Source organism: Hyla sarda, chromosome 9 (assembly GCF_029499605.1).
Source record: "Hyla sarda isolate aHylSar1 chromosome 9, aHylSar1.hap1, whole genome shotgun sequence".
Taxonomy (NCBI): domain Eukaryota; kingdom Metazoa; phylum Chordata; class Amphibia; order Anura; family Hylidae; genus Hyla; species Hyla sarda.
In genome coordinates, this window is record NC_079197.1 from 7476954 (window position 1) to 7490676 (window position 13723).

General features: G+C 37.3%; 1 protein-coding gene across 1 annotated transcript in view; it reads left to right on the forward strand.

Moving 5' to 3' along the window:
* LOC130291434 (ectonucleoside triphosphate diphosphohydrolase 8-like) overlaps positions 1-13723 on the forward strand; it is a 28749-nt gene that overhangs the window by 955 nt on the left and 14071 nt on the right. Inside the window, 2 exon segments of the mRNA XM_056540153.1 lie at positions 1290-1427; positions 12652-12769. Of these exon segments, the coding sequence (XP_056396128.1) occupies positions 1302-1427; positions 12652-12769 (244 nt within the window). The 5' untranslated portion in view covers positions 1290-1301.

The following is a 13723-nucleotide window of genomic DNA, read 5'->3' on the forward strand; positions in this document are numbered from 1 at the left end:
ATCCTGCTTACCGTTTGCCATCCTGCTTTCCTGTTTGCCACCCTGCTTTTCCTGTTTGCCACCCTGCTTTCCCATTCGCCATCCTGCTTACCGTTTACCACTTTGCTTTCCTGTTTGCCACCCTGCTTTCCCGTTTGCCATCCTGCTTACCGTTTGCCACCCTGTTTTCCAGTTTGCCACCCTGCCTATCCCGTTTGCCATCCTGCTTTCCTGTTTGCCATCCTGCTTACTGTTTGCCATCCTGCTTTCCCGTTTGCCACCCTGCTTTTCCCGTTTGCCATCCTGCTTTCCCATTTGCCACCCTGCTTTTCCCGTTTGCCATCCTGCTTTACTGTTTGCCACCCTGCTTTTCCCGTTTGCCCTCCTGCTTTCCTGTTTGCCACCCTGCTTTCCTGTTTGCCATCCTGCTTTCCTGTTTGCCACCCTGCTTTCCCGTTTGTCATCCTGCTTACCGTTTGCCATCCTGCTTTCCTGTTTGCCACCCTGCTTTTCCTGTTTGCCACCCTGCTTTCCCATTCGCCATCCTGCTTACCGTTTACCACTTTGCTTTCCTGTTTGCCACCCTGCTTTCCCGTTTGCCATCCTGCTTACCGTTTGCCACCCTGTTTTCCAGTTTGCCACCCTGCCTATCCCGTTTGCCATCCTGCTTTCCTGTTTGCCATCCTGCTTACTGTTTGCCATCCTGCTTTCCCGTTTGCCACCCTGCTTTTCCCGTTTGCCATCCTGCTTTCCCATTTGCCACCCTGCTTTTCCCGTTTGCCATCCTGCTTTACTGTTTGCCACCCTGCTTTTCCCGTTTGCCCTCCTGCTTTCCTGTTTGCCACCCTGCTTTCCTGTTTGCCATCCTGCTTTCCTGTTTGCCACCCTGCTTTCCTGTTTGCCATCCTGCTTTCCTGTTTGCCACCCTGCTTTCCTGTTTGCCATCCTGCTTACTGTTTGCCATCCTGCTTTCCTGTTTGCCACCCTGCTTTCCCGTCTGCCATCCTGCTTACCATTTGCCATCCTGCTTTCCTGTTTGCCACCCTGCTTTCCCATTGACCACCCTGTTTTTCTGTTTGCCCCGTTTTCCCATTTTCCATCCTGCTTTTCTGTTTGCCACCCTGCTTACCGTTTGCCATCATCCGGAGGTCCACACTTTTCAGACCACTGCTCTAAAGCCAACTCTGCACCTATTATAATTGTCTACAATATTCTTTATTCTTCTTGTCCATGTTATCTATTACATCTATTTGAGCAGACGCTTACGCTTTAGTGCGGTTTATACGGTTTTGCGCCCACGTCTTTTGCAGGTCGATGCTGTCATGTGCAGGAACCGTAAGGGTTTGGCGGTAGGATGTCTGATCTGCATCTCCATCGTGTCCGGGATCGTGGCTCTTATACTCAGTTTAGTGGGGACGGAGAATATATATCAGGCGTCACCTAACAAGGTAAGAGCCCGGAACGTTCCCAGTTATTTTATATGAAATGCAGAAAAGTTTGCAAGAAAAAAAATTCGCAACAACCTGCAGAAAATCTGGTGACGACAACTGATGGTGGATGGCGCCCAGTTCTTCCAGAATCTTCCTGGTCGTGATACTAGAATAAGGAGATGGATCATTGATTAGTTATTGGGTATTTATCCCTACACTGTGGTAGGTGTAATGGTGGCCATACCAGTTGTCACCCTGCTTTTCCGTTTGCCACCCTACTTTCCCGTTGGCCACCTTGTTTTCCTGTGTGCCATTCTGTCTGTTTCAGCAGAGAGCACTTTGGTCAGACTGGAAAGAACCACACAACTTCCTGTGGAGCATACAGCAGCTGATAAGAACTGGAAGGATTAAGAAGTAATTTCCAAATCTGTTTAATTTTCTGGCACCAGTTTATTTTAAATCAATTGTTTTCCACCGGAGTACCTCTTTAAAACTACAGCTCCCAGCATGCCCGACAGTTTTTGGCTGTCCAGGCATTCTGGGAGTTGTGGTTTTGCAACAGCTGGAGGCACCCTGGTTAGGAAACACTGCCTTAGACCTAGTATTGCAGTGAAGTTGCTGATAATAGGAAAACACAGGGGTATGTTCACAAGGGCCCAAACCGCATGGTTTTTGATGCAAAAGCCGTAACAATTTTTTTACAGCTCCACGATTATGTGTATGCAGAGGGGCCCTTGTCCAGCTTGGTGTTCCTGTAATTTTGACAAAACTCCTTCTTGGATCTGAAGACTAGAAGCAGCACTTTGGCCTAGGTCAGTGTTTTCCAAACAGTGTGACTCCAGCTGTTGCAAAACTACAACTCCCAGTATGCCTGGACAGCCAACGGCTGGGAGTTGTTGTCTTGCAACAGCTGGATATAACATTCGGGATACAACTGCGCGGACGTGCGTCAACTTACAGACCACAATGCAGTCCGGCAGAATGCTGTGGAAATTCAGCTGTGTGAATGGGACTGCGAATTCCCATCGAAATCAATGGGCAGTAAATTTCGGCTGAATTTCCGGCGGGATTCTTCCGTGGGAACCCGCAGGTAAATTTTGCCCAGTCAACTTGTTTTTTTTTTTTTTTTGGGTGGGCGTCCATTCTGCAGGCAGAATTCCACTGCGGCAATTCTGCAGTATGCATAATGGGAAAACAATGGGCAAGTGGAACTCCGCAGCAGAATATTCACAGTATGAACAAGTCCATAAGGCCCGGGGCCGGTTCTACCTATAAGCAAAATAGGCAGCCGCCTAGAGCGCCCTCTTAATGGGGGAGCCGCTCTGCCTGCTGCATGAAAGGTGGTAACCAGCCAGCATCTGAATCACCCAACTCTCCTCTGAAGCCCCCAGCCAGAACCACCGCCGCGTGAAGAGGGGATTTGTTACAGTGTCACCCCAGTAGTAAGGAGATTACATGAGGAGGAGGTTTGTTACAGTGTGTCACCCCAGTAGTAAGGTGATTACATGAGGAGGAGGTTTGTTACAGTGTGTCACCCCATTAGTAAGGAAATTACATGAGGAGGAGGTTTGTTACAGTGTGTCACCCCAGTAGTAAGGAGATTACATGAGGAGGAGGGGGTTTGTTACAGTGTGTCACCCCAGTAGTAAGGATATATCATGGGGAGGAGGTTTGTTACAGTGTGTCACCCCAGTGGTAAGGAGATTACATGAGGAGGTTTGTTACAGTGTGTCACCCCAGTAGTAAGAAGATTACATGAGGAGGAGGTTTGTTACAGTGTGTCACCCCAGTAGTAAGGAAATTACATGAGGAGGAGGTTTGTTACAGTGTGTCACCCCAGTAGTAAGGGGATTACATGAGGAGGAGGTTTGTTACAGTGTGTCACCCCAGTAGTAAGGATATTACATGAGGAGGAGGTTTGTTACAGTGTGTCACCCCAGTAGTAAGGAGATTACATGAGGAGGAGGAGGTTTGTTACAGTGTGTCACCCCAGTAGTAAGGAGATTACATGAGGAGGAGGGGGTTTGTTACAGTGTGTCACCCCAGAAGTAAGGATATTACATGAGGTGGAGGTCTGTTACAGTGTGTCACCCCAGTAGCAAGGAGAATACATGAGGAGGAGGTTTGCTACAGTGTGTCACCCCAGTAGTAAGGGGATTACATGAGAAGGAGGTTTGTTACAGTGTGTCACCCCAGTAGTAAGGAGAATAAATGAGGAGGAGGTTTTTTACAGTGTGTCACCCCAGTAGTAAGGAGAATACATGAGGAGGAGGTTTGTTACAGTGTGTCACCCCAGTAGTAAGGAGATTATATGAGGAGGAGGTTTGTTACAGTGTGTCACCTCAGTAGTAAGGAGATTACATGAGGAGGAGGTTTGTTACAGTGTGTCACCCCAGTAGTAAGGAGATTACATGAGGAGGAGGTTTGTTACAGTGTGTCACCCCAGTAGTAAGGTGATTACATGAGGAGGAGGTTTGTTACAGTGTGTCACCCCATTAGTAAGGAAATTACATGAGGAGGAGGTTTGTTACAGTGTGTCACCCCAGTAGTAAGGATATATCATGGGGAGGAGGTTTGTTACAGTGTGTCACCCCAGTAGTAAGGAGATTACATGAGGAGGTTTGTTACAGTGTGTCACCCCAGTAATAAGAAGATTACATGAGGAGGAGGTTTGTTACAGTGTGTCACCCCAGTAGTAAGGAGATTACATGAGGAGGAGGTTTGTTACAGTGTGTCACCCCAGTAGTAAGGGGATTACATGAGGAGGAGGTTTGTTACAGTGTGTCACCCCAGTAGTAAGGATATTACATGAGGAGGAGGTTTGTTACAGTGTGTCACCCCAGTAGTAAGGAGATTACATGAGGAGGAGGAGGTTTGTTACAGTGTGTCACCCCAGTAGTAAGGAGATTACATGAGGAGGAGGGGGTTTGTTACAGTGTGTCACCCCAGAAATAAGGATATTACATGAGGTGGAGGTCTGTTACAGTGTGTCACCCCAGTAGCAAGGAGAATACATGAGGAGGAGGTTTGTTACAGTGTGTCACCCCAGTAGTAAGGGGATTACATGAGAAGGAGGTTTGTTACAGTGTGTCACCCCAGTAGTAAGGAGAATACATGAGGAGGAGGTTTGTTACAGTGTGTCACCCCAGTAGTAAGGAGAATACATGAGGAGGAGGTTTGTTACAGTGTGTCACCCCAGTAGTAAGGAGATTATATGAGGAGGAGGTTTGTTACAGTGTGTCACCTCAGTAGTAAGGAGATTACATGAGGAGGAGGTTTGTTACAGTGTGTCACCTCAGTAGTAAGGAGATTACATGAGGAGGAGGTTTGTTACAGTGTGTCACCTCAGTAGTAAGGGGGCATGTTAAAGGGCGGAGCCAATGGGCAGTGAAATAACCTTTGCCTAGGGTGGCAAAAATCCTTGCACCAGCCCTGTAAGGTCCCATTCACTCTATGATAATTTCGGACAGGAAACATTTCTGATCATTCTTTCGGGGGCGGAATTTAAGTGGCAGAAAGGCCTCCGCTGAAATTCTGCAGTGTGCACTGTGCAGCGGGATTCTGCTGCAACGGAATTTCTGAGTAGAATTTTTAAAGCAAAACTCCACTCTGGAAATTCTGTAGTGTGAAAATGGCCCTACACTCCAGCCCGGTGCACATAGATACTGCCCATAAATACCGCCCATAGATTTTGCATTTGCCACCCTGCTTTCCCGTTTGCCATTCCGCTTTTCCCATTTGCCACCCTGCTTTTTCAATTTGCCACCCTGCTTTTCCCATTAGCCAACATGCTTTTCCCATTAGCCACCATGCTTTCCCATTTGCCACCCTGCTTTTCCCATTTGCCACCAATGCATTTCCTCTGATGTCATTACCACAGTGCTCTCTGCTGACCTCTGCTGTCCATTTTAGGAACTGTCCAGAGCAGGAGAAAATCCCCATAGCAAACATATGCTGCTCTGGACAGTTCCTAAAATGGACAGCAGAGGTCAGCAGAGAGCACTGTGGCCATGACATCAGAGGGAATGCATTTCTTTTTTGGATTTCTCTTTAGTATACAGCCCCTAATAAGTACTGGAAGGATTAAGATTTTTTAATAGAAGTAATTTAAAAAAACAATAAGTTTTCCACGGGAGTACCCCTTTAAAGCTGTTTCAAGGAATCCCAATGTGGAGAGGTCTCATCCCTGCACTTTGCTCTCAGCTCCCATAAGGGGTTTAGTCTATCCCCTAGGGGGTAACAAATAGAGGAACACTAACTTTATGAAAGATAAATAGAAAACAGTCTCAGCCCAATGTAGTGACTGTGAACGTCTTCATTTCTCCTCATCTGAGTTAATATTAAAATTGCTACATAAATAGCTGTATATTGCATCGTGGTATTTGGCGCATATGTTATGGAACAGGATCCGAGCGGCTTTTCACACCTCGTGGCGTCGTTCTCCTCAGGGCAATGTACAATCTAAAACCAACACAAAACGAATTTATCCTCATCCGTTCCGCTTGTTCTTGTTCTCACCTCGGCTCCATCGGCGCAACGCGAGTACTCCAGTAAAGTAAATGTTATTAAACGTAAGAAGGTGCGAAAGGCGACATCCAAGGCATGTAAAAAAAAAAAAAAAAGTAAAAAATAGTATAATATCACGATATCATTTTATTAGTCTATAATTTATTATTATTATTAACATTATTATTTTATCATTACTAGTGTTATTATTATCATTATTATTTTATTATTATTATTATTATTATTATTTTATTTGTATTTTCGGTATTATTATTATTATTATTATCATTATTATTTTATCATTATTAGTGTTATTATTATCATTAATATTATTATTTTATTTGTATTGTTAGAATTATTATTTTATTATTATTATCATTATTATTTTATCATTATTAGTGTTATTATTATCATTATTATTTTATTATTATTATTATTATTATTATTATTATTATTATTTTATTTGTATTTTCGGTATTATTATTATTATTATTATCATTATTATTTTATCATTATTAGTGTTATTATTATCATTAATATTATTATTTTATTTGTATTGTTAGAATTATTATTTTATTATTATTATCATTATTATTTTATCATTATTAGTGTTATTATTATCATTATTATTTTATTTTTATTATTATTATTTTATTTGTATTTTCAGTATTATTATTTTATTATTATTATTATTATTATCATTATTATTTTATCATTATTAGTGTTATTATTATTATTATTTTATTTGTATTGTTAGAATTATAATTTTTTATTATTATTATTATCATTATTATTTTATCATTATTAGTGTTGCTGTTATTATTATCATTATTATTATCATTATTATTATTATTATTTAATATTATTATTTTATTTGTATTGTTAGGATTATTATTATTATTATTATTAATATTGTTGTTATTATTATTATTTTAATTATTATTATATAGAAATCCGCATCAGTATTTATTATAGTGTACATTACGCTGATCTGTTTCGGCATCTTCTCTCTTGTAGCATTTTCTGACGCTCTATTATAGCACGGTTTATTCTACATTATATTACGGTATTATAGTGTGAGCTCTTATGGCCAGGGCTTATACCGCATGTATGGTGTAAACTATAGTTTCATTTGTCTCTTCTGTCGTTACAATGTGTCATCCCAGGATTATGTGAAGAGCTGTAGAAGTTTATGGCTCTATAAACATTAATTACGTTTATTTTGTGCGCTAAACAACATTACGGTGTATTTTATTATTATGGTTTGTGGTATTGTATTACTCTCTGGGGTGTCCTCCTCTCCACCCTGTTATGAAGTTGTGTATTTTGTGTTCTATTATTGTATCGCACTATGTAATACAGTATGTTCAGCACTTTTATTTATCATGTCCTTGGCGTTGTCCAGGTAACAGTGATCTCGCAGTCTCCTGAAGATCTCCAATATGGCGGCTTCACCAGACAAATAATCTCTTCAGGAGACAGGGAGTGAGCCCTGTCCTCTATACTTCCTGCCACCCAGCTTTCCCAGTCTCCTGAAAAGAATATCTGTCTGGTAAAGCATACATATTGGAGCTCTTCAGGAGACTGGGAAAGCTGGATGGCATGACTACTTAGTGCCACCCAGTTTACCCAGTCTCCAGAAGCGCCGAAAGTAATAGGCTGCTTGACTTCTCTGCAACAGCCCTGCCATACTCTCTCCCTGCCCCCCCCCCCCACCCCCGCATTGATGTCGTCTTTCCCTCTCACTCCTCTCTCAGCCCGCAATAATCTTCTCTCCTACATCACTTTTTGGTATTAATCAGGACATCGTTAAACTCTACTTTATATTTATTTGATATATAAGAAACATGGATCAAGTTTAATCGAAATATCTCCAGTGGTTCTGAAGTTTTGCTGGAACATTTTATATATATATATATATATATATATATATATATATATATATATCTATATATACACACAAATATTGTGACACTGTAGCAAGGGTGTATTTCCCTAGCTAGCCCTCCACCTGTGGCCTAATTAATGAGGAAGCAGAAAGGGGAGGTGAGTTTAAAAGGAAAGGAAACAGAATAGTTGGGGCTCTCCCTAGAATACAGCAAGGTGGCTGTAGGGAGAGGCAGGGGTCCTGTGAGGAACACACAGCCTGAGCTGTGAGTGGCCCCAAGTGTGGACAAGACACACAGCAAGACGTTGCAAACGCTGTGTGTAAACAGTGAGTAGAAGGTTGCAGGAGTCATAAGTTTAACTGGCCAGGAAAAGCCCACCAGTTGATAGACAGGGCACGCTAGATTGTTTAGTTAGTGACTGGACGGTATAGAATTTTGTTATGTACCTGTGGTATGTTTTTATTTATCCTACAACCTGTCTAATAAAGCTGGCGAGGAGCCAGACTGCATAAAGAACTGTTGTTTGCTGCTGATTGAAGTGGAAACATGTCCCGTGGCGGTGTTAAGGACGATCCCAGAGCTATCCCCAGGGGGAAATTCTTATAATATATATATATATATATATATATATATATATATATATATGCAGTGTAGTTTAGTGTGTATTATGTATTGTAGTTAGTGTGTATTATGTATGTATGTATTGTAGTATAGTGTGTATTATGTATGTATGTATTGTAGTATAGTGTGTATTATATATGTATGTATTGTAGTATAGTGTGTATTATATATGTATGTATTGTAGTTTAGTGTGTATTATGTATGCATTGTAGTGAGTGTGTATTATATATGTATTGCAGTGTATTACATAATATTATGCTCTGGCCTGGTGTATGTATTGTAGTTAGTGTATATTATGTATGTATTGTAGTTAGTGTATATTATGTATGTATTGTAGTTTAGTGTGTATTATGTATGTATTGTAGTTAGTGTGTATTATGTATGTATTGTAGTTAGTGTATATTATGTATGTATTGTAGTTTAGTGTATATTATGTATGTATTGTAGTTAGTGTATATTATGTATGTATTGTAGTTTAGTGTATATTATGTATGTATTGTAGTTAGTGTATATTATGTATGTATTGTAGTTTAGTGTATATTATGTATGTATTGTAGTTTAGTGTATATTATGTATGTATTGTAGTTAGTATGTATTATGTATTGTAGTTAGTATGTATTATGTATGTATTGTAGTTAGTATGTATTATGTATGTATTGTAGTTAGTGTATATTATGTATGTATTGTAGTTAGTGTGTATTATGTATGTATTGTAGTTAGTATGTATTATGTATGTATTGTAGTTAGTGTATATTATGTATGTATTGTAGTTAGTGTGTATTATGTATTGTAGTTAGTGTGTATTATGTATGTATTGTAGTTAGTGTATATTATGTATTGTAGTTAGTGTATATTATGTATTGTAGTTAGTGTATTTTATGTATGTATTGTAGTTAGTGTGTATTATGTATTGTAGTTAGTGTGTATTATGTATGTATTGTAGTTAGTGTATATTATGTATTGTAGTTAGTGTGTATTATGTATGTATTGTAGTTAGTGTGTATTATGTATTGTAGTTAGTGTATATTATGTATTGTAGTTAGTGTATATTATGTATGTATTGTATTAGTGTATATTATGTATTGTAGTTAGTGTATATTATGTATGTATTGTAGTTAGTGTGTATTATGTATTGTAGTTAGTGTATATTATGTATGTATTGTAGTTAGTGTATATTATGTATGTATTGTAGTTAGTGTGTATTATGTATTGTAGTTAGTGTGTATTATGTATGTATTGTAGTTTAGTGTATATTATGTATTGTAGTTAGTGTGTATTATGTATGTATTGTAGTTTAGTGTATATTATGTATGTATTGTAGTTTAGTGTATATTATGTATTGTAGTTAGTGTGTATTATGTATGTATTGTAGTTTAGTGTATATTATGTATGTATTGTAGTTTAGTGTATATTATGTATGTATTGTAGTTAGTGTATATTATATATGTATTGTAGTTTAGTGTATATTATATATTGTAGTTAGTGTGTATTATGTATGTATTGTAGTTAGTGTGTATTATGTATGTATTGTAGTTAGTGTGTATTATGTATGTATTGTAGTTAGTGTGTATTATGTATGTATTGTAGTTAGTGTGTATTATGTATGTATTGTAGTTAGTGTGTATTATGTATGTATTGTAGTTAGTGTGTATTATGTATGTATTGTAGTTTAATATGTTTTTTATGTCTTGCAGTACGGCCTGGTGTATGTATTGTAGTTTAGTGTGTATTATATATGTATTTTAGTTTAATATGTTTTTTTTATGTCTTGCAGTACGGCCTGGTGTATGTATTGTAGTTAGTGTGTATTATGTATTGTAGTTTAGTGTGTATTGTATATGTATCGTAGTTTAATATGTTTTTTTATGTCTTGCAGTACGGCCTGGTGTATGTATTGTAGTTTAGTGTGTATTATATATGTATTTTAGTTTAATATGTTTTTTTATGTCTTGCAGTACGGCCTGGTGTATGTATTGTAGTTTAGTGTGTATTATGTATGTATTGTAGTTAGTGTATATTATGTATGTATTGTAGTTTAGTGTATATTATGTATGTATTGTAGTTAGTGTGTATTATGTATGTATTGTAGTTAGTGTATATTATGTATGTATTGTAGTTAGTGTGTATTATGTATGTATTGTAGTTAGTGTGTATTATGTATGTATTGTAGTTAGTGTGTATTATGTATGTATTGTAGTTAGTGTATATTATGTATGTATTGTAGTTTAGTGTGTATTATATATGTATTGTAGTTTAATATGTTTTTTATGTCTTGCAGTACGGCCTGGTGTATGTATTGTAGTTAGTGTGTATTATGTATGTATTGTAGTTAGTGTATATTATGTATGTATTGTATTAGTGTATATTATGTATGTATTGTAGTTTAGTGTATATTATGTATGTATTGTAGTTAGTGTGTATTATGTATGTATTGTAGTTAGTGTATATTATGTATGTATTGTAGTTAGTGTATATTATGTATGTATTGTAGTTAGTGTGTATTATGTATGTATTGTAGTTAGTGTATATTATGTATGTATTGTAGTTAGTGTATATTATGTATGTATTGTAGTTTAGTGTATATTATGTATGTATTGTAGTTAGTGTGTATTATGTATGTATTGTAGTTAGTGTATATTATGTATGTATTGTAGTTAGTGTATATTATGTATGTATTGTAGTTAGTGTATATTATGTATGTATTGTAGTTAGTGTGTATTATGTATGTATTGTAGTTAGTGTATATTATGTATGTATTGTAGTTAGTGTATATTATGTATGTATTGTAGTTAGTGTGTATTATATATGTATATATTGTAGTTAGTGTGTATTATATATGTATGTATTGTAGTTTAGTGTGTATTATGTATGTATTGTAGTTAGTGTATATTATGTATGTATTGTAGTTTAGTGTGTATTATGTATGTATTGTAGTTAGTGTGTATTATATATGTATTGTAGTTTAATATGTTTTTTATGTCTTGCAGTACGGCCTGGTGTATTTTTTTGTAGTTTAGTGTGTATTATATATGTAATGCAGTGTATTACATAGTATTATGCTCTTTTATAGTGTATTATCCCCCTGTCTTGCAGTACGGCCTGGTGTATGTATTGTAGTTAGTGTATATTATGTATGTATTGTAGTTTAGTGTGTATTATATATGTATTGTAGTTTAATATGTTTTTTATGTCTTGCAGTACGGCCTGGTGTATGTATTGTAGTTAGTGTATATTATGTATGTATTGTAGTTTAGTGTGTATTATATATGTATTGTAGTTTAATATGTTTTTTATGTCTTGCAGTACGGCCTGGTGTATGTATTGTAGTTTAGTGTGTATTATATATGTAATGCAGTGTATTACATAGTATTATGCTCTTTTATAGTGTATTATCCCCCTGTCTTGCAGTACGGCCTGGTGTATGTATTGTAGTTAGTGTATATTATGTATGTATTGTAGTTTAGTGAGTATTATATATGTATTTTAGTTTAATATGTTTTTTTATGTCTTGCAGTACGGCCTGGTGTATGTATTGTAGTTAGTGTGTATTATGTATGTATTGTAGTTTAGTGTGTATTATATATGTATTGTAGTTTAATATGTTTTTTAGGTCTTGCAGTACGGCCTGGTGTATTTTTTTGTAGTTTAGTGTGTATTATATATGTATTGTAGTTTAATATGTTTTTTTATGTCTTGCAGTACGGCCTGGTGTATTTTTTTGTAGTTTAGTGTGTATTATATATGTAATGCAGTGTATTACATAGTATTATGCTCTTTTATAGTGTATTATCCCCCTGTCTTGCAGTACGGCCTGGTGTATGTATTGTAGTTAGTGTATATTATGTATGTATTGTAGTTTAGTGTGTATTATATATGTATTGTAGTTTAATATGTTTTTTATGTCTTGCAGTACGGCCTGGTGTATGTATTGTAGTTAGTGTATATTATGTATGTATTGTAGTTTAGTGAGTATTATATATGTATTTTAGTTTAATATGTTTTTTTATGTCTTGCAGTACGGCCTGGTGTATGTATTGTAGTTTAGTGTGTATTATATATGTAATGCAGTGTATTACATAGTATTATGCTCTTTTATAGTGTATTATCCCCCTGTCTTGCAGTACGGCCTGGTGTATGTATTGTAGTTAGTGTATATTATGTATGTATTGTAGTTTAGTGTGTATTATATATGTATTGTAGTTTAATATGTTTTTTATGTCTTGCAGTACGGCCTGGTGTTTGACGCTGGATCTTCTCATACCTCCCTCTACGTGTATCAGTGGCCGGCGCACAAGGAGAATGACACCGGGATTGTTTCTCAGATCCACGTTTGCGAGGTTCAAGGTGCGGACTGTTCTATGTTTAGCTGAATCCTGACTTTCCTCTGTATTACAGGTCACACTGATAGGATTTACCCTGTTAGGCATCATGCACACAGTCATGTCACAGCTCTGACCTGCACGGAAATATAAGAGCCCTATAACATGGGGCGAGTATTGGTAGATATCTCCCTGGGTAATATGGCCAATGAGCAGGTGATACTTGTTGTTAGGCTTAGATACAGCATCTTGGCAAACAATATTACACATGATAGGCTTAGATACATTGTTTAGCTGACAGTGTGATACTCTATAGGCTTAGATGCAGTAGCTCAGGAGCCATCACTGCGCAATGAGGCTCTGTTAGAACAACTCATGAGATTGTATTACAAATGATAGGCTTAGATACACTACCCCATTACATAGGTTCACAAATGATAGGCTTAGATACATTACCCCATTACACAGGTTCCCAAATGATAGGCTTAGATACACTACCCCATGACATAGGTTCACAAATGATAGGCTTAGATACACTACCCCATTACATGGGTTCACAAATGATAGGCTTAGATACACTACCCCATTAGACAGGTTCACAAATGATAGGCTTAGATACACTACCCCATTAGACAGGTTCACAAAGATAAGCTTAGATACTTCCCCTTATCAGACAGATCACAAATGATAGACTCAGATACACCAACTTAGCAGACAGTCTCACACCTGACAGGCTTAGATACACCAATTTAGCAGGCAGTATCACACTTGACAGGGTTAGATACTCTCACTCAGAAGACAATATTACACCTGACGGGCTTTGATACACCAATTCAGCAGGCAGTATCTCACAAACAGGCTTAGATACACTTACTCAGAAGACAGTATTACACCTGATGGGTTTAGATACAGTGTGCCTCCAGCTGTGGCAAAACTACAACTCCCAGCATGTCCGGACAGCCAAAGGCTGTCCGGGCAT